Here is a 23,361-nt window from a genome sequence, read left to right on the forward strand (position 1 = left end):
TGCTTTGATATAGCACTTTGAGAACATCCAACTTCTCTTGCAATTACCTTTTGAGGCTGTCAGCAGTCTTCCCCATGATTGTGAATTCTACTGAACCATACTGAGAGACAATTTAAAGGCTCAGGAATCCTTTGCAGGTGTTTTGGATTAATTAGCTGATTAGAGTGTGACACTTTGAGCCAACAATATTGAACCTTTCCACAATATTCAAATTTTCTGAGATTTTGAATTTGGGGTTTTCATAAGCTTTAAGCCAATCATCAAAAATATAAGAAATAAAGGCTAGGAATATCTCACTTTGCATGTAATGAGTCTATATGATATATTAGTTTCACCTTTTTAGTTGAATTACTGAAATAAATGAACTTTTGCATGATATTCTGTAGGCCTAAAAGCACTGCCCTTTGACCAATCAATTCCGTGGAAAGGAGCTTCTCTCCAGTACGTTCCCGTAGAATTCAGGGGTGTTTTATTTAATCGGCTGTTTTTCGATACGGAATTAATCGGCTGGCTTTCTCCGTGGTTACACTCCGCGAAAGATATAGGTTAGATTCTCAATGGAGAGAATGCAGTAGTAGATACAACGCAAGCTTATTGAACCGTGCACGTCAGTCTATTTCCCTTAATTATAGCTCATTTATAGATGAGCTATATATATAAGTATTCATCTTAAGAATAAACTGGTTTGAGTTTAATAATAAACTCTTTGGCTTTAGACATATGTTAAATAGCCTATCTTGCATTGCGCGTTAGGTGCTCGAGATTGTGTAAGATTTTAGAATTATTTTTTACAACCCTTGTCCGTGGCTTTGTTGGCGGTATCGGGGTTAGATTAAACTGCAAAGTCAAAACAGAAAAATACAAGACCAATGACTTCAATCTGAATAATTTATTGACATTATATATTCTAATGAATGTATTGCTTTATTCAGGCAAAAAATAATGGCTTACCTTTTAAGTTTAAAATTATGAATGAATAAAACTGCTTTAGAAAATAAGGGTCTGGCCCTTTCATTGACATAAACGTACCTTTTCCATGAGTACGTAAAATCAGAAAAACACTGATGTCACTCACTACTTGCAGAATTACACTGTAACCTCTAGGGGTTGTCTTCTGTAAACATCAGACTCCTATGTCGACACAGTTCCAAATGCATCTGACAAACATCTTTGGACATAACATATTCTATAGACCCTTAATCAGAGATTCATACAATACCCCATAATCCCCAACATATGGGTGAAATCTCTCACTTTTACTTAAAAATAATCAGAAACCACCAGAAAACACATGATTTATAAAAATAAAAAGAATATTAAAGAATAAAATGGATGGCAGCATGGACATTCATTCTCCATGAATTATATACATTCTTTAAATAAGATCTCTATATTGTATATATTGTGAATTCATTCTATATCCCAGCCAAAGATCAACATATGCCATGGTTTCCAATGCAGATTATGTATCGAACACAGGTTAAAAAGAAAATAGTGAATGGACATGAATTGCTTGCGAGTTTCTAGAAAAATGCATGCATGTTGTGATAAAATAAAAAAAATGCGCCGTTATATGATATTTTCATATAGGCTGCCTGTTACATGATTTACTGCTAAGTAGACTAAAATATACAGCATATCTTACCTAGTTTACACTGCATATTTACCAAATAAGCTTCTGATTAAATACCTTGCTGAGACACAACAGCAGTGGCCCCATCTTCTCCTCAACCATCATCCCTGAACAACTACTCCCCATTGTTACTGTAGTCGAATGTGGTACCTATTGGTCTCTTGCAGTATCCTGATGAAGAAATTACCAATAGCCTGTACACTGTTAATACACTGGCAAGCAAATGTTGACATATTGCACATATGAGCCCCCGCTTACTGAAGACTAGAAGATCGGCAAATCAAGTTCTTTAGCTGGGACATTACTAGCAATGTACAAATGGACACTCAACAACTAACAACTTAATGAAACTCCAAAATATGCATAAACAACAGTCACCCCTGGTGGCCCCTTTTCCACCCCCGACAGCATACAAGACTTTCTTGATATTCAAATCCGTGGTATTGTAACTGATGGCTTACTTCGTAACATAACTGAAAATCTAAATTGCATGAGGATAAGACCTTCTGTAAAGCAATGGAGAACATTTAAAATGCAATAATGTTACTAAAATGTCAAGAAATGTGCCACAGCAGTGCGCACTGCACTGATGGCGATACTTGTACATTAAAGTAAGTACGGGAGGCCTAACCTCACCAAATAACCTCAAACTGACATTGGCAAGCAAGAATGACAGAAACTGCTTGCTCAGACTAACTTTGTTTTAAATAAATTATACATTAAAATACTGAATGCTATGATGGTCACAAAGTATCACTTAGGTTCTTTTAAGATGCAGTATCTTAATTGCAATTTCTAAAAAGGCAACTTGCACAAATGACCACTGCAGAACACATTATAAGGCTGTTGATAAAGCTTGCTTTCTCTGGATTCCCACAGACAAGAACTCCGTTTAAACCTGCGTCAGTGCCCAGTAAATGAAGTAAAAAAATAAAAAGAAAAGAAAAAACAAGCACAGTAAAAAATAAAATATATATTTACATAAAAAAAGAAAAGAAAATTCAAGTACAAATAGAAAGTAAAGCTTGTGAAAGGGCCATTTCACCAAGTTCCATTCCTGTCAGATTCATTTTCAGTGCTTATGTCATCAGTCCAACTCTGACACACAGGAGACAATCACCGCCCTCTGGCAGAGAAGTTGGATTTCCCTTTAATGTACATGAGTACATGGCGAAAATGTGCATTCTATACTAAAGTGCTAAGAGCATAGTGAAAGCAGATGCACCCTCAATATATTATAGCTAATGTGTCACTGCTCAGTGAGTTCTTCCTTTTATATCTACAGTAGAAACATCACAAACACCATTTATAAGCCATATGTCATACAGTTCCATTAATATAATAAATATGCAAGTACAAACATAGACGTGCTGGTCCAGTAATTCACTGGTTTTACCATAAATTAGGTACGATGTAGAAAAGGTCCTGCCATCAAAGTGCAAGGTCCCAGACGTGCAATTGTCTTTGTCCACAGGGTACATTTGTCACTGTATAATAGACATAATTTTATGGCATTGCAATATTCTTTGAAACTGATCCAATGCTATTCAACTCAAATTCAATATTGACTGAATGCAGTACATCAGTTTACTTGTAAAATAATGTTCGATTACATCTCTACATTTAATATGAAAACATTCTGAGAACAAGACTGTGGCATGCACCGGCTCACTGTACAAAGAGGAAAATGTTAATTTTGTGGATGTTCCAAAGATTAAAAAAAAAAACATAAAACCTGTCTCACCATGTTGCACCCTACCTCCTAATTTCATTTTATGAGTACATAATATGGTATTTACCTCCCAGTTGTTTGAAAATGTAATGGCAAAATCATAATGGTTTTTGGTGATAAATATGTCAGAATCCTGTCACAATCTCCCATGATGCACAACAGTTAAAATCCTTCAATTGGCACATTTTATCAGTTCTCTCTGCCTCACTAGTCAAGTTTAAGAGGCAAGCTATGTGAGATATCCTGTGGTATGTCACACAGACATAAGTGCACTTTAATCCCCTTTATGTTTAAAAAAATAAAATCAAAAAATAAATGCATTCTAATGTACATTAAAATCTGGAAGAGAATGTACTGATGTCTAATCACTGCTGAAACACATATAGAATAACTCATCTCAGTGTACGCATGACTTCTCCAAATGACAGTGCACCTTGCTCTCTTCTGTAAGTATATTGGCTCTTAATCACAGTGACTGCTCAAGTAATGAACCATACGACATGCCCAGAAGATCCTTCAGTTCCGTTTAGTTCACTTTCTTTTATATTATACGTTATATTGCATTCTACAAGTCAGTTCAGTAGACTTGCTTTGTACTGTTCAGAATGACTGGTATTCTGTACTGTACAGCTCAGAATAACTAGTATGCTGTACTATACAGTTCAGAATAACTGGTATGCTGTACTGTACAGTTCAGAATGACTGGTATGCTGTACTGTACAGTTCAGAATGACTGGTATGCTGTACTGTACAGTTCAGAATGACTGGTATGCTGTACTGTACAGTTCAGAATAACTGGTATGCTGTACTGTACAGTTCAGAACAGCTGGTATGCTGCACACTTGATTGGCAACACACCAGACTTAATGGGGGTGAAGTGGGATGAAATAAATGCATCCCGTCTCCTACAGTACCCTTAGTACTGTACCCCAAATATCATCTTCCAGGGTTCATCTGACCAGCTCTTCAGTGAAAAATAAATAAAAACATGGTCCATGGGGGAAATGTCCATGCGGACATTGACAGTGTGTTAAAATGTTGATCCATTTAAGTAGAAAACCAAAATATCAATTTCATCATAAACAGCTGCACCAAATGCAAATAAAAAGTTTACATATTTTAAAAAAAAAAAGAAAAGGAAATTGGCCATGCACACGACAGCTGTACCCACTAGTCCCATAGTGTCAGCATGTTCGGTTTAGTTCTGGTTTAGAAAGGAGATGCAGAACCTGGGATAGTCCGTAATTGTGCATCTCTTCCGGGCTCGTGACTTGTAGAAGACGGTTGATACTCACAGGCAAGGCTGTCAGCAGAATAACCCTGTGCGTGGGGTGTGTTTCTTAGTGGGCCCCGGCGGTATCTCCCGTCTCTCTCAGCTCCTTATTCCGTCTTCCCGTTCTCCTGTGTGTCTACTTTACGCTGTCTGCTGGAGCGCAGGACCTTGTAGCATCCGCGGGCGATCTTGTGCATCCACATGACGTTCATGATATCCAGGCAGAAGCTGGAGAAGATCCAGGCAGTGCGCCCACCCCAGGACACCTTGTAGAAGGCCTCCGTGCCGTAGACGGAGTACATGCGGGTGTAATACACCGGCATAACCGCGATCCTCACCAGGAAGAAAATGGCTGCCATCATCACTCCATTGGCAATGTTGGGTTTGGAGGATTTGGGGTAACCTAACACTTCAAAGAACCAGCTGAAAAACAGTGACGATAATAATATGAACAGGTATATGGACACTGACCTCAGTAACATACCTTATGGGGAGACAAATGATATATTTTATGACGCTCTGTATATTGCATCGTCTGCAACAGGATTCATGGAGGATTTCAGTCTGTGAGTCCTTAGGAGTGATGCTCATTTTTAGATAATTGTTTTAATAAATGGAGATCTCCTAACTGCATCATGTGCCGTTAACTCTTCACCCTGGCAGCTAAATGAGGTTGACCTTATTTAAAAAATAAAAATAATAAACTGAAATAATGTTTAAATAACTGTTTTTTACAGCATGTAGTGTGTTTTACCAATTAAAGTGTTTCAGCTCAAGAGTTTGAACTTGACATGTGAGCATGTTGAAATGTGTAAAGATGTGAACAAAAATATGCAACTATACATTTGATTAATTTATGCTCAGTCATGTAGTTGAGTCGCTGGATTTTGGGATAAGGGAACTAAGTATACAGGTCTGAATTGAGTTCAGGTTAACCTCTGTATACGGATTTCAGCACAATCGGACTGCCCTGTAGTTTTAATACAAATATACTGTCCACATATACATCATTTTTACATTCAGGAGCCATAGATGTACACCTATAGGATACAGTTAAAGTAGCTACCATTCATCTCAAATTCCAGCACAGGTATATTCTCCAAACTGATCATACTGGTTCCTGTGTCTAGATGGTGATTACAGAAAATTGTGTTTATCTTACTAGTTTCCTCATTTTTGGATCCATTTTCTTTGTAAACATCGGCTGAAACTGCATTCACAATAACTACATATAGTAGTTACAAACTGCATTGTTATTAAACTTAACTATTCGATTAAAACATGTACTTTGTTGATAGAATTAAGTAAAAAAAAATGGGCAAACATTTTTTTACAGTTTCTTTTACAGTGTTTGAACAAATATATGCATACTTAATTCCCTGTGATTGAATTAGCATATTTGAATGTATTAATAATAAAATAAAATAAATGAATACAAAGAATACTCAATTGAGTGTAAATAATAAACTTCATGATAATATCTTTAAAGTAAATTATCTGATTTGGGATGCACAATTTAAGAACTACAAGGTCCGTTGATAAAAACATGGTCTACTTTGTCTTGAAAACATATTTACAGTTAACCAAAAAAAAAGTATTCATAAGTAGAAGTCTTGGCATGCCAGTTGGGTTAAGGAACTCAAAGAGCAGCAATGGGCCATGAAGCCAGTTTTCCAGTTAATTTTATTTCATTCCCCAGGATACCTAGTCTTCAAATATAAATAGATATGTTTTATTATGATCTGGAATTAAACACAATAAATTGATTAGATTTCATAAATTTCACAGAAAACACGATGGGGTGATTTTACAATGCAATTATCAGTCTAACCTGAACTAAATATTATTTTGTCTGTATCTGTCAAATATATTTTTTACAGCATTACTGGCTACATGACTCTTGACTGCTGTCACGGTCAGAGCACTGACTCAGCAGTTCTCTTGGCAACCACAAACACCTGGGTGAGTACCTACCGCTGGTTCACACAAGGGGTGGAGAACTCTGCAAGCAGACGGAAGTTAGCAAAATAAGGCAACATTCCTGGGCCCTAGAAGAACAAGGTACAAGAGAAATAATGAACTAGGAAAAGTGCACATACATACACGCATAGAACATAATGGCATAGCTTCAGCTTAGGAAACCTCGTTAAGGTTCATCATCCATACAGTTTGTTTGTATTAGTAAGCGTGAGATAAAACAAAAAATGTGGGAATGTTTTCCCATAAATTTAGACTAACTATTCATAACCTATTTGTGGTATCCATCATCCACAGCTGCAATATATTCATAAAATGCTTCATTTCAATAGAATTGGATTTGAAATGATACAATGAATATGAGGTTAAAATGCAGACTGTCACCTTTGATCTGAGGGTATTGTTTTAGGGGACCAACAATAATTGGACCGTTGGTTTCTCAACTGAATACACCTGATTAGTCAAGTGTATTCAATCGCTTCCTTAGTATAGGTATAAGAAAGCTTTCAGTATTAGGTCTTGATTTGAGGCTTTTGATTGCCTTTGGAGTGTTATTATTGTTATTAGACAGCAATAACAGATCAGAGGAGAGGATCCTTGACTCTCCTCTCCAATGACAGTCAAGGAAGCCATTATGAGGCTGAGCAATAAGAAAAAACTGTCAATGGGCCAAACAATAGCTATACCAAAATAAACAGTTTGGAACATAATTAAGAAGAAAGGGAGCACTTGTGAGCTCAGTAATTGCAAAGGGGCTGGTAGGCCAAGGAATATCTCAACTGTTGATGACTGAAGAATTCAGCATATGGTTAATTAATTAGTACCTAAAAGAGCCTGCAGAGCTCTGAAACAAATGTCTTATGGAGAGATGAGGCCAAGATTGACTTACATCAGAGTGATGGCAAGAGCAAAGTGTGGGGACGGAAAGGAACTGTCAAAGAAATAAAGAACCCCCTCTGAAACCCATTCTGAAGTGTACAACAGCATCTCATCTGCTCAAGTTAAATCGAATGGCTCCAAACTCTTTGGATGGGGCTTCATCCCACAGCAAGGCAATAATCCAAAACATACACCACTGCACTCTTTCTTCTTTATGATGTGTCAGTTTGTTTCAGTAAGCCTATTGCTTGGCCTATGTCTCTGACTGTCTTTTCTCGTATTTATCTGCCTCATAATAGCTCCCTTAACTTTCAGTGGCACAACTCTGGTTCTCATGTTGAAAAAGCCAGTAACAGACTCCAAAGGCAATCCAAAGCCTTGAATCAAGACTATACACTGAAAGCCCTCTAACACCTGCACTAAGGAAGTGATTGAATACATCCGACTAATCAGTAACAGCTGAGAAGCCATCTGTCCAATGACTTTTGGTCCACCAAAAGGGGGTGGGGCTCTGTATGACTGTATGAACATGAACGTAGTTCCTACATGGATCACTCAATATGAATGTACTTCATATGAATGTTCCCTCCAGTTAATGGTGATAGTCTGCATTTTAACCTCACATTAATTTCAAATCCAATGTGCTGGTGTAGAGTCAGAAGAACAAAAACTCTACTACTGTCCAAATACTTATGGACTGTGCTGTATATTTGTCAAGAAAAGTTCAAACTTATGTAAGTGGTTGATAATTCAAGAGCCACGCACCAAATATATGGCCCTTATTGGAAGATAAATACTTGGGTGTGTCTACAGAACTACCACACAGTGCCTTGGCACAACATGAGCAATAACTTTACAAAAATGCAAAACACCATCTGGTTCATCTGGTCCCTCAGTAACACATTATCTGTACTCCATGTACACTATAATGCATGTTAATAGCCCTGGGATTGGAAGCTGAAAGTCAAATATTTATTCAGATTGTCAATGTACTATTACATCTACAGCAATTAGTTGTGTATCATAAAGACATAATTCATTACACAAAAAAACAACCGTAGAACCATTGAGAAACTAATCAGCACAAATCAGTCAGCTTATTTAAACACACACAAAATGACCAGGACCTCTTTCCATTCAAGGTGAGAGCCAGGCAGAGAACATTGGATTCATTTTTAAAACATCCCACTATCCAGACAATATAGCATCCGTACACAACAATTACTACAACAAGCACTACAATCTGCATGAATGCATAGGAGTAATAAAAAGTATATACACAGCCACTAGTCAAAAAAGCAATAATTAGCCATGCCAAACAAAGGTCTCCTCCACCACCACCCAAACTGGACATTTCACGCTTCTTACCGTGCAAACCCGGAGCATTACTCTGAACACCACACACCCCCTCTCCCACAGCAAAATTGGTAATTCTACAGTCAATTTTGTCATAATTTAGTTAACTGATCTCATCCATAAAACAAGCAATTTTATGAACTAAGTGCATGAGGGGGCTGAGGAACAGTGGTGTTTAAAGAAGCTTGGACCAGGGAACACAAACTTACCTGTGAGACTGCAAAGGAACATTATACTTACTGGAGTTTGGAAACAGACCTTATACACCTGATACCAGTTAAAAGCAGAGGATATGAACCTTCCAGCATTGTAAGCTAGTACCTCTACATACTGGTAAGTCCATACTGTTGTTTCTGAGCAACAGAAGAGTGCCCAGTGTACCGCCAACAGCACTAACTGCAGACAAGACAGGAAGGGAGTCCATCTAGGTCAGTCAAGTCTGGCCTTTCATTAAATTAAGACTAACTTCATTTTGGTAGTTTTTGCATGTAGGATTGGCTGGCAAGAGAAGTGGGACGGAGTTAATCAATAAGACAAGTTAGGTGAGGACAGAGAAAGAGACAAAGAGCAAAAGAGTGTTGGAAAATAAGTGCAACTACAACCGGCAGCAAAAAAGCAGCAACACCAACACTGTCAAAGACATTTACCATGCACTGAAGACTACACATAAAATCTGATAATTAAGATCAATCTGGATAGTACCATTTGTAGATTAATCATGAGAACAATATGAATCTTAAGGTTTATATAGCTGTACTGTTTTATACATTTTCTGGCAATAGCGTATTATTTTATTGGATTTACATGATAAATGTTTGTCCGAGAAAATGTATTCATAAATATATAGAAAGGAATATGGAAAGAGATGGAAAACTATAGAAACTATGTAGAGACATAATGGTTTGCAAGATATGCATAATTGATATTCAGTCTTAAAACTACAAGCATTGGAAACATTTTTAAATGACTGTGCCTAATTTGGGGCATATTTTGCAGACTATTTTAGATTCAGTTCAGAAATCCAAACTCATGCTGATATATTAGGTATTTGGAATTACATAGCTCGCTAGCTAATATGATGGTTTGAATATGTTACGAATAGCTGGCAAGCACTTTTCTGTTCACTGTAGATACTGAATGATTTAGCATAGCACTTTCCAGAAAACACATTCAATGTGGAGTTTTAGCATCATCTTAGCATCATAGTGGCTTATGAATATGGGGTCCATCCCTTGGTGCATGGCATACAGTAGCAAAGAAAAAATATTCAAAACGTATGCAAACAATTTACAGTGCAAAATATCCACATTAATAATGTCAATGTCAGTCAGTACAAACGGCATTCCATGAATTCAGGATCCATAGACTTTCAAAAGTAATGCCATGATGGTTATGTTCTAAAATAACAGACCAGAAACGGCATCACACAGAATCTTGTACAGATATATAGCTATGGGCTTCATGCAATTATTACTTTTAACTCATCGGAAACTCATCGTCATCATCACTTATCCCAATTTGTAAAACTGAATATATGCAAGTCCTACGAGATGAAATATGATTAAAATCAGGATTTCATAAAAAGATTTTTATGAAAATATCTGAGCATTTCATTCAGTCATACTTTGACAGTCATTTGACCAGTTTTCTACAACAAGAGGAAAGCCTGCATCAGTAATGATGACCAGAAAGCACATTGAAAGAATGCACTACTTCCCTACCCACTTTCGCCCAGTGTCTTTAATTCAATTCAGAATCTGTCTGAATTCATTAGGTCTGCATGCTATAAGGTGAATAGCAATTGGAGTATTGCTTCTTTTTTGGTTTTATTTTGGTTTTCCATCAGCATCACCCAGCACATCCCTCTACTTTTACCCACAGTTTCCTGAGCAAATTGTTAAAAGGAAAATACATTGTGCCACAGAGCTGAGCGAGCCTTTGAAAATCAACAAATTTAACCATACCGAGCATAAACATAATACATAAAAAATTAAAAAAACATGTGGTCAACCAATTTTTACTATTTGCCTTTTCTGATATGATGTACTGTTTTCGGTATTTACTAATGGAGGTAGCCTGCTAGTGTGCAAGTCAGGCACATTCACTTTAGAGCAACCTGGAACAACACAGTCTCTTACCAATATGAACCTGTGCCTCCCAGTTTTATGCATCACAAAAAGGTGATAACGCACGTGCCATCGCAGTTGCCGCTTTGTTTTGTTTTTTCATTCACTTTAGTTGTCAAAAGTGTTGGCTTCTGCTAGCCTGATATGATTTGGACAATAGCACTGCAGCGCCCCCCGTCTCGAGTGTCCGGGGAGCGGGGATAACGGCGTGGGCCGGCTATCAAGCGGGAGGTAGGCAGAATTCAGCTCTGGCACAAAGCAGTAGAGGCGTTTATGGCATGCACACAGAGACCCTCCACCCTACACCCGAGCAGCGGAGGCATGCACACAGTACAGCTGGCTTCAGGAGCTGGTTTCACTTCAGGAGTATACAGAGGGGCCAGTGAGAGAGAAGCAGGGCTTAGGGGAGGGCAGGAGGGAGGGAAGGAGGGAGGGGGGATTCTGCTGTTACTGCCATTGAGCATTCCATGCAAAAAATACCACCATCATCATCATCATCATCATCATCTACAGAACCTGGCGACCTAGAGGGTTACAGACGCACAGAACCAAGAGTGAACAGCAGTGGCCCTTCTAAATCACCTACCCTAGACTCAAGCTGGACAAGGGCTGGCAGGCCTGCTGTCTAGACATCACTTTAAGATTAAAGGGGCCAAACTGGACAAAGTGTGATTTTTATTGAAATGTAATGAACCAAATCAAAGGAAGGAGGAAAGAATGTCCCCTTAATTTCACAATACAACTACATTTATTGCTGCATCCGTGTTGAAGCCCATTTATTCACAGTGTTAGCTAATGGATTAAAAGGTTCAAAGTAGTGAACTGTAAGGTAGTAGCGTAAAAGTAGTGCAACATATTTTCTCACTTTCGGAAACCTTCTGACGGTACACGTCAGAAATATGTAACGTTAGGAATGTCTTCAGATGGGTCACTTGACTTTTCCAATTGGTCACCAAAATATTTCACAGACTCATGACAGCATAGTCTTCAAGTTTGAGAGAAATGTGCACCTTGTTAATTGTGCATGCTGGTTAATTATCTTACATATAGTTAATAGGATCACATCAAACGGGGACAGTGATGTGTACGTAAGTACCTACTTCATAGTCCTCCTGTTAATAGCAAACACTGCACAGCTGTTCACACTTGGTTGTCTCTTTCCCATCTTGCCTGCACGTTCTGCTATTGGACAATAGGGAACTCACCAGTACATAGTAGTAAGCATACAACGCTGCCAGATGATGGATTACAAAAAACTTGTCCCCTATTGCCTTCCAAAAGTAAAATATGAGCAGCAGATCTGAAAAAACAGGACAAAAGACAGACAAGAATACTGAGGTCATAATTTTTTTTTACAAATACATTGTTTAGAAATGCATGTTCAGTCTACAAGGGATTTCTTGTGCGGTAGATATTTGCATCCTGTCTATAGTGGTTATCATTACCAACATCAGCTTGAAAATAATACATGTGCAGATAGAATAGAAAATCTATCAGAAAACTCTCACCGGAAATGAGGTAGCCTGTTGTTATGCCCACATTTATTTTCACCAGTGTAGGATCTCCCCTATAGTCACAGACACAAACAATAATAATAAAGTACAGTTACTTGAGATAATAAGATTATTATATTGCTATAATAACTGGAAAACAATGTTGTGGCTTCTATAGAAAACTCATTACACAATCCTCATAATGCAATAGAGATCTTACCAGACAGGATCTTCATTGATAGCGTCATCGAAGAGCAAGATGTAGAGACAGAAGAGTCCCACCACCAGGGCGTGAAAAGTGGATACTGTCCTAAAAGTAGGAAATAGCAAATGCTTCACACACACCTTTTATGGTCATCACATTCTCCAGCACACAAAATATAGTGACGAACACAAACTGATCAATGTAAACAAATAACAGACCTGGGTCAATTACGTAATTGTTTTGGATTCAAATCCTTTTCTGTGCTCGATTTATCTTGCCTGGTGCAATTGAGCCAACAAAGAGGACCAGAAAGCAGGGTTCGCACTTTTTGAGAATATTTAATAGGTTTCACTACACCAGACAAGCTGAATAAAGCGTAGAAAAGTATTTGAATCCAAAATAATTACACATAATTAATTTGACACAGGTCTTATAAGAATATTCATATTACCTTATAGAATCAAATAGAATCGAATCAAATCAATTATTCGATTTTATTAATCGATTATGCCGTTTTAGTTATTGATGTACTGCTGTACTAAATCTGTCCGGATCGCCCTGCCAGTCCAGCGATCGGCTTTGCCTGGTCCACAGAGCCCCATTAATCTTCCTTCATCCCAGCTTCAGTGAGAGCGTGAGACTGCAGCGATTAACAGCCCTCATAGTCTGCAGGCTCAAAGACAGCTCCAGGACTATAGTGCTCCACCCAGAGGGCCCTTTTCATTTTATAGGAAAAGCTACCTTTGAAAGAATGGGCTCTATCCAAGATTATAGCATCCAATACGCTACGTGCTGATGTCACTCAGAGGTAGCCGTACTGCCTGATACAAATCCATGATCCTGTCTGTATCCGCGATTCCCGCCAAGGGTGTAATAGGCCACCTACCGATGCCCAGTGGATTTGCGGCGCAGTTAATGACTGTGATAAACTGTAAGGTGAGGATCAGAGCTGTAACGGGGGAGTTGCAGCCGGTTACATAACGCTCCCATGGAGACACAGACGTTGGGCCAGGTGTGAGCTTTTAGCTTCCCTGTCCTGCCTTCAGACTTTCTAACACACCCCCAGCGCGTTTCCCTGGAGTTAGGCTGCCAAAACATTCTCGTTTTTTATGCAAAGCCAGGTGGGAAGAAATTCAGAATTATGCCGCTGCTGTGCTTTCCGAAGTAAACACTTGTGTGACTTTACGACCACATCCTTCAGTTAAACACAGGTTAATACATTCCAATGTTTGAGAAGAGACTGAAGAAAATGTCAGACTACAGGTCACGGACATACACATTCACAGGGAATTAAATGGCGAGGGATTGTTCGCTACTCTATTGCTCGTTTACAGGTGTTACAACTGCTGCGTTTATTACATACGTACCGTGATGCTCTACCAACAGATCTTTCCAATACACTTAAAGCATGCTGATCGCATCCTGTGGGCATAAATTAAACTAAAAGAAAATGCCGATAGAGATTAAAATATATTCAAATAAACAGATCTATTTTTTGTGATGTAAGCACATTAAATTGTCCTTGTGTTTTGCACACTTGACTTATATGTACACATTATTGTGCATATTGTCCCTGGTTATGGGTACGCACTTTGTTGTACTTTGCTCTGTATAATAGCATCTGCCAAATGCCTATAATGTAAAGTAATATAAGCAAATTGTCATCAGTGGATAACTCAATCATATTTAGCTCATGAACACTGCTTTTCCATGCAGCAGACCCGGGTTTCTGTGGTACAAATGTATATACCATGTGAGGGGAAAAAAAGCTTTGTTGATTTCAGTACCTAGAGTTCCACTCTATCGTCTGTTTGTGGCTGAGCCCCCGGAAGCCAGCGCTGACACGGGTGGACACCCACGGGCTGACACTGTGGAACAGCCACTGGAAAGTGAAGAAGCTGGTCACTGAGATGGCGAGAATCAGCTGGCTGAAGGGATCCATGGCTGCTCGCCCCCGCTACAAGGAAGAAAAAAAACAGAATTAGTGAGACCGAGCCTGAAAGTTGAACCATCCATTGGCCCTATTTGCATGCTGCATGCTGACCAAAAAGCAGCATAACCTTAACTGTTCAACTGTAAAGTGACCTGGTGGCCACATGCAAACAAGAGTCAGTTAACCAACAACATTGTCTATCTTCACCACCATCAGACATAATAGACTACTTTGAACTATCCACACAGAGAAACAAAGATGAAAAATAAAAAACATTATTATGATATAAAGTGCAGTTTATGCACCATGTTTTTCTTCTGGCCAAGTAAACCCAGTAACAAACTAACTTACAAAGCACATCTCTATGTGTGATGGCCCCAATGTTAAATGTGTGTGGAAACTCAACACCTGTAGAGCAGGAGTGAATGTTTAACTCATTCCACAGCCTCTGAGTTTGCATAACAGAAATAGAAGTAGGCACAGAATGAGCCTTTGTGGACAGCCGCAAATGTAAGTGCCTGGGAGTTGCTAAACAGCATTGGAAGTTCTATAATCAGGTGGGATTTCTGTAAAAGGAGGGATAGTCATGCAAAACACTCAAGGTAACCCCAAGGTGAAGTATGGTGGATATCTGTTGTTGTGCGACTGTTTTGCTCCCAAAGGCTCTGGTAACCTCGATACATGGTATCAAACTCCATCAGGTACCAGGAGAATTTAGAACAAAATGTGGCTGTCTCTGTCAGGAGGCGAAAACTGAGTGGTAGTTGGACCTTACTGCCAACAATGACCTAAAGCATTCCTCAAAATCCACAAAGATGGTTCACTAAGAACAGAATCAAGCTTTTGCAATTGAATGTCCCCTGGGAAATGTAATCACAATAAGATTAGGCTAGCGAATATACATTTTCTTATATTGATAATCATGGAAAACATTTGATAAATAAAGTACATTTTATCTCATTTGTTTTTATTCATTAAAGCTCCTAATAATTATGGAGGGGACTGGAAATAGCACTGGATCAAAACGGTTACAACCATGAACAAGCAATTCTTACAAGGACTACACAACTTATGAACTAGTTGTCCCTAAAAATTTATTTTTAGACTGCTTCATGTAAGCACTGCTTAAATTGTGAATTTGTAAATCATGATAATCACTCTTCAGACGAATTGCCGTGGCAGTCCACCAAGAAACAAACTGACCATAACATTTCTGTGAAAAAGTAATAATAGTACAAAAAATCACTTCTGTGCAGTGTAGGATAATTATGACCGCATGACTGACTGCTTCTAAGAAAGCATGCAATTGCCCATAAAATGAATACAGGCTGCACATTGTCATCATATTCATGAACAGAATTTCTTATCGTATGGAAACTGCTGACTTTTACAGACGGAAATATGATTAGCAGCAAGTCTACAAAAAATGTTTACTTATGTTTATGTCCCGAGCAAAAACCACAAATGCCAAGGGTAACACTGGCTCTTTATGCCAAGAAACAAGGAGCCATGCTAGTTAACAAATAAAGGCCTTAACATTCATTTTCCTCTGCAAAAGTAGCTGAGTCAAAAAGCATCCCAAAAACCTGCACATATAATATTATACTCTGCAGTTTAGTTATGGGCTGAAGTGGATTTTGGATAAGGAAACAATCCTCTACAAAATCTTGAAATACAAATCATACTGCAAATAGCTTTTTCCTTATGTTGGGGGCAGGAATTAGACCTGCCTTCCTTTAGTAAACAGAGTCTGGAAGCACTGATTCATAAAGATAAGCCCTGGGCCCAATCCTTTCCAAGTGCAAGTTGGGCAGGACCCAATTCAGTGCCATCCAAGGAGCTCCCATTGCTACTTGCAGTAAAACTGAGAACAGCTAATCCTTTGGTGTGCTTCTGTGTCCTTTGGTGTGCCCTCACTTCCTGAAACTAGTATAAGATAAAACAAGGTAAGAAAAGATAAGTTCCAAGGAGCAGGAATATACCTAGTTACCTGACATACACGACTCTGTGTGGGAGGAAACCCACTCAAAACACGGGAAGAACATGCAAACTCCAGAGACTCGCAACCACAACCATCTTTTCGCGACACAGCAGTGCTAACCACTGCAACACTGTGCCGCCTATGTCGGGTATATGCCATCTACAAGATCTACAATCTACAAGCTTCAAAATTAAGTTCAGCATTCATTGTGCAGAATGTAACAGTTTTACTAAGCACATTGTTTCACTTAAAACCAGACATCATTCTTTAACATAGGCATTACCATGACTACCTTTTTTATCTCATATTTAAAATGCATGTTTCATTTGATCAAATACACAGAGAGTATACAATACGAACAATCCAGCAATATAGCCTAGTCATCTCTGTAAAGGAAGGCTTGTGTGGCCTTTAGTTTTTATGCTTAGTGCTTTTGTGGAATTTGTGACTTTGTGCTATACAGTCTTGGTTCCAGATTATTACAGGTTAGACAGCTTTCCACAATAACAAAAGAAGCAGATGAGCACAGATATCAGGCTGAAGGAAAAATTTTATTGTGTAACAAAATGTTTCCTCGTGTTTACTTACGCAGACAGCATGACTCTAAAGAGGTACTGAGCCACATAAATAACAGTTTCAGATGATTATGATTAGGCTTATTGTTTAGCATGACATTTTCACTAATTGACATGCATCAAATCATCTCTTTGACCTCTGACAAATATGGTTGAGATTCATATTCCACCTGGGAGTACAAAACGTCACTAAGCACTAGTGCTTTAGCAGGATATGCTACCCAGGACTAAGCTATTTATTTTCTCTTGATATTAACTAAAAAGCAAAACATTTCAGTTGACAGATTATATTCACCTGCGCTACATTCATGTAGCTATTATTTACACATTTTTCTCAATAACTTAAAATTGATTAATGTGTGTCAATTGCCTTAAGCACAGCTCCCAGAATCAACAGACAATGTGACAATCAATAGGCAGGTAATCAGGTTATTAATTAAGTTGATTCAGGTACTACAATTGGATCATTAATGACGGCTTAAAAGCAGAACTTAAGAACTTTTTCACAGTACTGTATATTAAATGCATCCTAATTGAATGGGAGAAAACTTAAACTGTTAACTGAAAATGTAAGCGGAACTGAAAGGCCCCTTGTTCTGCACCAATGGCCAAATGAACCCAATGTGGCACATCATATTAAAGTAGTGACACACTTACGCTGATCAATAAACCATCAGCAAAGATTCCAAAGTACCAACCATGAACCAGGTGAAGCAGGAGACCAGACATTCCCATCAATCACCTCATCTCAGCACTATGCAACAGTGCTCACTGTATCTAAAGCAATTTCCAGGAGCATCTGAGTACAGGACCACGAGAACTTGACCTACTTTATAATCTCTCCTTCTGAGTCAGACAGATGGTAAACAGGGAGAGAAAGGAGTGTACCTACCTGTAACTCCAGAGAGACTCAGTGGTGAAATGGAAAGAAAACCCTTCAGTTCAATAAAACATCTACTTTGTTCTGACAATTAATGTTCTATATGGTACCAGGAGGAAATGTCACCACTTGAAATCTTAAAAACCGAAGAGGAATTTGCATCTGTTAGCAGAGCTGGACTCATTTCAATTCAGCCAACAAATTATGATTCAATAAATTAATATTAAATAACTCATATCATTGTAACTATTTTCAATTCAACTTATTTGAAATGAATTACATAAACGACTGAATTGAAAAGGAATCAGCTTCAACCCTGTCAGGTATAGGCCTATGTATTCTTGTTAAAACACGCCACTACTGGGCATTGAAGAAACTGTCAGGAAAAACGTGTACATAATGAAAAGATTGTACCAATATTTCCTGTGGTATATCATTCTACACAGCTCCAGATGGTTTGTTTTTTGAAGAGCAAGATACCCAAGAATGCTGTTTGAATGACAAAAACAACAATCTCCAATAACAAGCTCCATCTCTTAATGGAAAATAAATCTACAGGCTCTAAGGCATCCAATTTATAAAAGTGAGTTTCTATTCTAAAAGCCTTTACTATTTCATTGACAGAAACATACTACACACTGAATCATGAAGCGTATTGACCTGAATATTTTGTTGCTTGTGACAAATGCCAAGTGTTGACCAATATTCAATCATGTGGTTTATCAGATTTATCAAAACATTGCTTTACAGATGAAATGCGAATTAATACATTCCTATAAAAGTAAATATTTCTCACAAAGGATCACAGTGTACTATCGTGGCACAAATGGTATTCTTCGTTGAAGCACTGGAAGCAATAATCATAGACATAGATAGTTTTCCTCAAGTTTAGATCTGACCTGAGGAATTCAACACCCACTACTGCAGTATCTTTGTGGAGAAACTGCCTGGTGCAGGGGATTTAGATATTGTCAGATTTCACTGCATGGATCAATGGAGGACAGCCAAACTAACCGGAAATCAAGCCTCCTGTTCACCTTCACGGTCTAAAACTGGTCCAAGTCAAGTAATTTCCTACTGTATGCCTCCATTTTGCCTAAAGTAGTTGTTTTCAGTGTAATTACCATACCATATTTAAATCCTTTTGCATAAGCTATAGGGAAATTCCACAGTACCTGACCTTAAGTTACACCTACTGAATATTTGGGTGGCAAAGCCTAATATAGCTACATGAGTAATACAAAAATCCTGAGAGTTATAAAAGCATATGTCAGTCTCTTATTTAGCTGTATTTGACTTTACCACTCAAATATCCTGCAGTTGTAATGTCAGTTACCATGGAATTGCCCTATAGATAACAATTAAAGTAGTTTAACAGTGCACAATTGTCTTGCCAGTATGGGAGGCTTAATTCGGTAAAGAGTACACATTTATTGGTTCTCTAGCAACCACCACAGGTCAATAGGGGGCCATTGACTGCATGCCAAAAGTCACAAATAAGATGTCTTCCTCTGACTCAATTCCATGCGAGCTGCGAGCTGTGAGCTGCAGTGTGAAAAGAAGGTTGGTGACAGCGATTCAGAGGAGATCCACGGATGTCTTCACTCTCCTGAATCAGCAGTGGGGCTCACACATGAAAGCAGCTACAAATAGTTAAAATGAAATTCTAGATTAGGGGGTAGGGATTTGAACATATTCAATTGGAAAAACAAACTAAAATATTGTGGAGCTAACCATATAAATGGTAGCCTAACAAAAGTGATAAAACTGGAATCACCAAACCAGAGCATTTCACATAAAACAGCAGCAAATTAACTGGACATAAGAAAATACACAAACTTAAATAAAGCCTTATCTGCGGCTGAGGCCCAAATTAGTTGACCTTAAAAGGGATACAAGGTCATGGTCTACATTAATCTTCAGATTATGAACAAATTATTCATGAACTACACTTGTCTACCTAAATTCCCACCCTGGCCCTTTCAACCTGCCGCCTAATCATCTCCAGATTTATTTGGCTAAAAGAAGGGTCTCTACCTCTCCATATTAGTTGATGTGTGGTGAGTGCTCTGGTGCAAAATGGTTGCTGTGCATCACCTCTGGGTGCTGCCCATTGGTGGTGGTTCAGGTCAGTTTCCCCCTCATCACTGTAAAGCATTTGAGTGTAAGAAAAGCACTATATAAATGCAGTGATTTATCAAACTAAATTTGAGACACAGTGATATGAGGCATTTCATTAGTCGTGCTTATGATGAATAATAAGAATACTAATAATTGAATTAACCTAATTAAAGGTGCATTGTGAAATCTACCACAATATCACACTCAAACAGCTGGATGAGCATACCTCAGTGAACATTATTACCTATATAATTAGTCAATAGTTTGCAATATAACTTTGCAAGTCCAGATGATTGACTGCATACAAACATGCAGTATCTGCAAGTCCATGTAGAGCAGAATAAATTCAGGGTATACTGTATAGTATAGTGATACCAAAACAATACTTTTGAATACTGAAAAAGTGTAAGCTGGCACAACATACTGAAACATATTGGATTGCAATAGAAAAATCAATTAAATAACAGCTTGCATTAGTGTGTACACAAGTGTTCAGACATGTGACTGGATCTGCCAGTGTCAGCCCAACCAAAATCCTGGAAGAATACTTTGTAAGATTATTTTTGCTCCAACTGCTTCTAAATTTTTACATTTGATTAGGCTGTTGATTAAAGGTCTGGGTCTTACAATACCTGATAAGTTGTCTATTTTTAAGTCCTTGAAGCCAGTAATCTGTCGACAGAGATATTCTTAGGCTGAGATTTATACAAAGGCGATCATTATACTTTGGACCGTATTCGGGCAGCTCTTTAAACAAAAGCAAGCGATGTCAGCTCTAAATTAGTGGCCTAAATGAGTATGTAAGTGTTTCATCCGAACCGGATTCGGAAGCATTGATCGACCCTATTCAATCATCTTTGCACTGCTGAGGAAGTCGGATGCATCACATCTCGCTACACGTGCAGCATGACTCACGGCCGTAAAGTTCAGATAGGAAATGGTAGTCGTTATTCCACTGCGGTCCTTTTAATTGGTTAGCTAGTATGCTACCATAGCTCAAAATGATTAGCTTAGGCTATATGAAACCTTCAATTTTCTCTCCTAGAGCTCGTGCCGCTAGCTGCCGACGCTCGATTGAAGAAAATTGTCATTCGCAAATACCGCATATGCTGTTGTAGTTAACATCTTCAAAAAGATACAATTGTCTTAATCAAACTGAAATAGGCTACAATTAGCAAACAAGCTATCCTCCATGGTTGAGTTTGCACAGATTACAGGACTGTGAGTGGCATGACGTGCAGATAGCCTGTATGGAATATCCGATACGATATAGCCCCTGTATCGAATGTCACTGCAGTAGTTACCTTGTATGCTCGCTATAAAACGGTTGTAGCCCATACACACATTTTAAAAAATGAAAGCAAAACCTTGGAGTAGTTATTAACGTTAAGTGTGACGCTGGTTAGTTTGCCATGTGGTTTACGATTAGGGCAATTTGTAATTCACCAGTGAAAACACCATATCCCCCTATATTTGTTAATGAAAATAAATGTCTCAATACATATTTTTACATTGATTAAATGACCAGTGCACTCGCAGACGGATAGGCCATCTCACGCCGCATTGCTTAAAAATATTTCCCGATCTGAAATACACAGAAACATGAAAAAAATAAACTTACCTTTTGCCTCTCATTAAGAAGAAAAATCTAAGCTCCGTAATGAACTGGTTTATTGACCAAATTTAGTAATGTTTTAAAATATGGGCTGAAAAATAGGTTCAGCCATAATTACAGGTAAATCGTCGTCATCGCAGTGTCATTCTAAAATTAGATAGCTGTATTTGTATGACGACTAGAGTCTGCTGCAATGCAAAGCCTAGCAGCAGACTATTTATTTAATGCATCGAAAAGCACGTTGCCTTCTGTGAGAGATGTGTCGTTAAGCTGATGCTCGCTTATGGCAGTGATGGGGGAGGTTATTGCAGGGCAAGGCGCTTTTCCTATGAGTATCAAATTACAGCTACATTCTTAAAGAGATATTAACGTGCACCGGCAGAAATAAGTGCAATATATCATACACAATTGTTTTTTTTGGTTGACTCCCGTCGATGAAAAATTCTGTTTGAATATATAAAATTCAAGCAATTTTCACTGACGAACTGGGAAATTCCAGGAGCAAATGAAATTGAAAGATCAGATATTTGAGGTTTTGGTTTGGACTATGTCCCAACCTCAAAACAATATTATGGCTATATTTAACATTGTTGGGCAGAGCCGAACACTTTGTTCTTTAATTGCATAGGTGCGGTACATAGTACAGAATGGCCTACTTATAAATCCTGCAATAGCTTATAGATGTGCTATGTATGTGGCTCAACAAATAATGCTTCCGTTTGTTATTTTATTTGTCAGGCACAATTGTATTTGTTTATTTGGCTTATCCAAAGTGCCTTACAGGCAAATTATAATGATTATACACACCTTATTTTTTAATGCATGTATGGGGATAAATGATCATAATACAATATAAACATGATGTCTAACAATGATCTAAGCAGGACTTTCTGTTCTTAGTGGTATGTGGGATACAGTGGGTTTTGCACTGAAAGTTTGTGATATTGTTTTGACGGTTGCAGAGCTGGCTACAATATTCCACTATTTGGACCCCACTGGGTGGGTGCCTCCTATATTACCAGAAGTTACCCAGCTCATGCAGAGGTGCAAGGTTTACTGATGGAATGAGGTTGAGCATGTGTTGTAACCTGGACCTAGTGGATTGCATACAACACAATAAATACAATAAAATATTGTATATTGTGCCCCCCTTGTGGGGAAAGACACACCACTACACACTAATCTGGTGGCAGTAGCAAGGAGTGGACCGTTATCAGTTCATATGGGACCATACAATGGCCTAAACAAGGAAATTGGCAAGGTAGGTGGTGTGGGACAGACGAAGTGCGGTTATGCTTTTGGGTAGGAATCTGCTATACAGCAACACTAATGTGACACCATCTGTAAAGATTGTCTGTTACTGAGTCAGATGGAGATTTGTGCAAGCCTGACTGAGAACCAAGAGACATGGAGATGGCCTGAAAAGGACAGCATTTACTCAGAATGTAAAGTAGGCCAGTCAATTCCAGTCAAGGCTTAGGAGGAGGTTAATCATTCATGCAAAGATCTCAATAAGGTATAGGTATATTTAAGGCAAAAAAAATGTGCAATCTTCATCATGTGAGTTCTGGCCTTTTCCATT

General features: G+C 38.4%; 1 protein-coding gene across 3 annotated transcripts; it reads right to left on the reverse strand.

The window, feature by feature from the left end:
* Positions 1–874: 874 nt before the first annotated feature.
* Positions 875–22,044, reverse strand: tlcd4a (TLC domain containing 4a). 3 transcript variants are annotated; one of them, XM_061237677.1, is made up of 8 exons: positions 21,786–22,044; positions 20,081–20,190; positions 14,462–14,631; positions 12,690–12,779; positions 12,485–12,543; positions 12,182–12,276; positions 6,613–6,686; positions 875–5,061 (listed from the first exon to the last, which is right to left on the reverse strand). In XM_061237677.1, the coding sequence occupies exons 3-8, from the start codon at positions 14,614–14,616 to the stop codon at positions 4,746–4,748; spliced, it is 789 nt and encodes a 262-aa protein (XP_061093661.1). In that variant the 5' UTR covers positions 14,617–14,631; positions 20,081–20,190; positions 21,786–22,044; the 3' UTR covers positions 875–4,745. The 3 variants fall into 3 exon arrangements, with proteins under 3 accessions (XP_061093661.1, XP_061093659.1, XP_061093662.1); XM_061237675.1 differs by lacking the exon at positions 20,081–20,190; XM_061237678.1 differs by lacking the exons at positions 875–5,061; positions 6,613–6,686; positions 20,081–20,190 and adding an exon at positions 6,688–9,246.
* Positions 22,045–23,361: the final 1,317 nt, after the last annotated feature.

This window comes from Conger conger, chromosome 4 (assembly GCF_963514075.1).
Source record: "Conger conger chromosome 4, fConCon1.1, whole genome shotgun sequence".
Taxonomy (NCBI): Eukaryota; Metazoa; Chordata; class Actinopteri; order Anguilliformes; family Congridae; genus Conger; species Conger conger.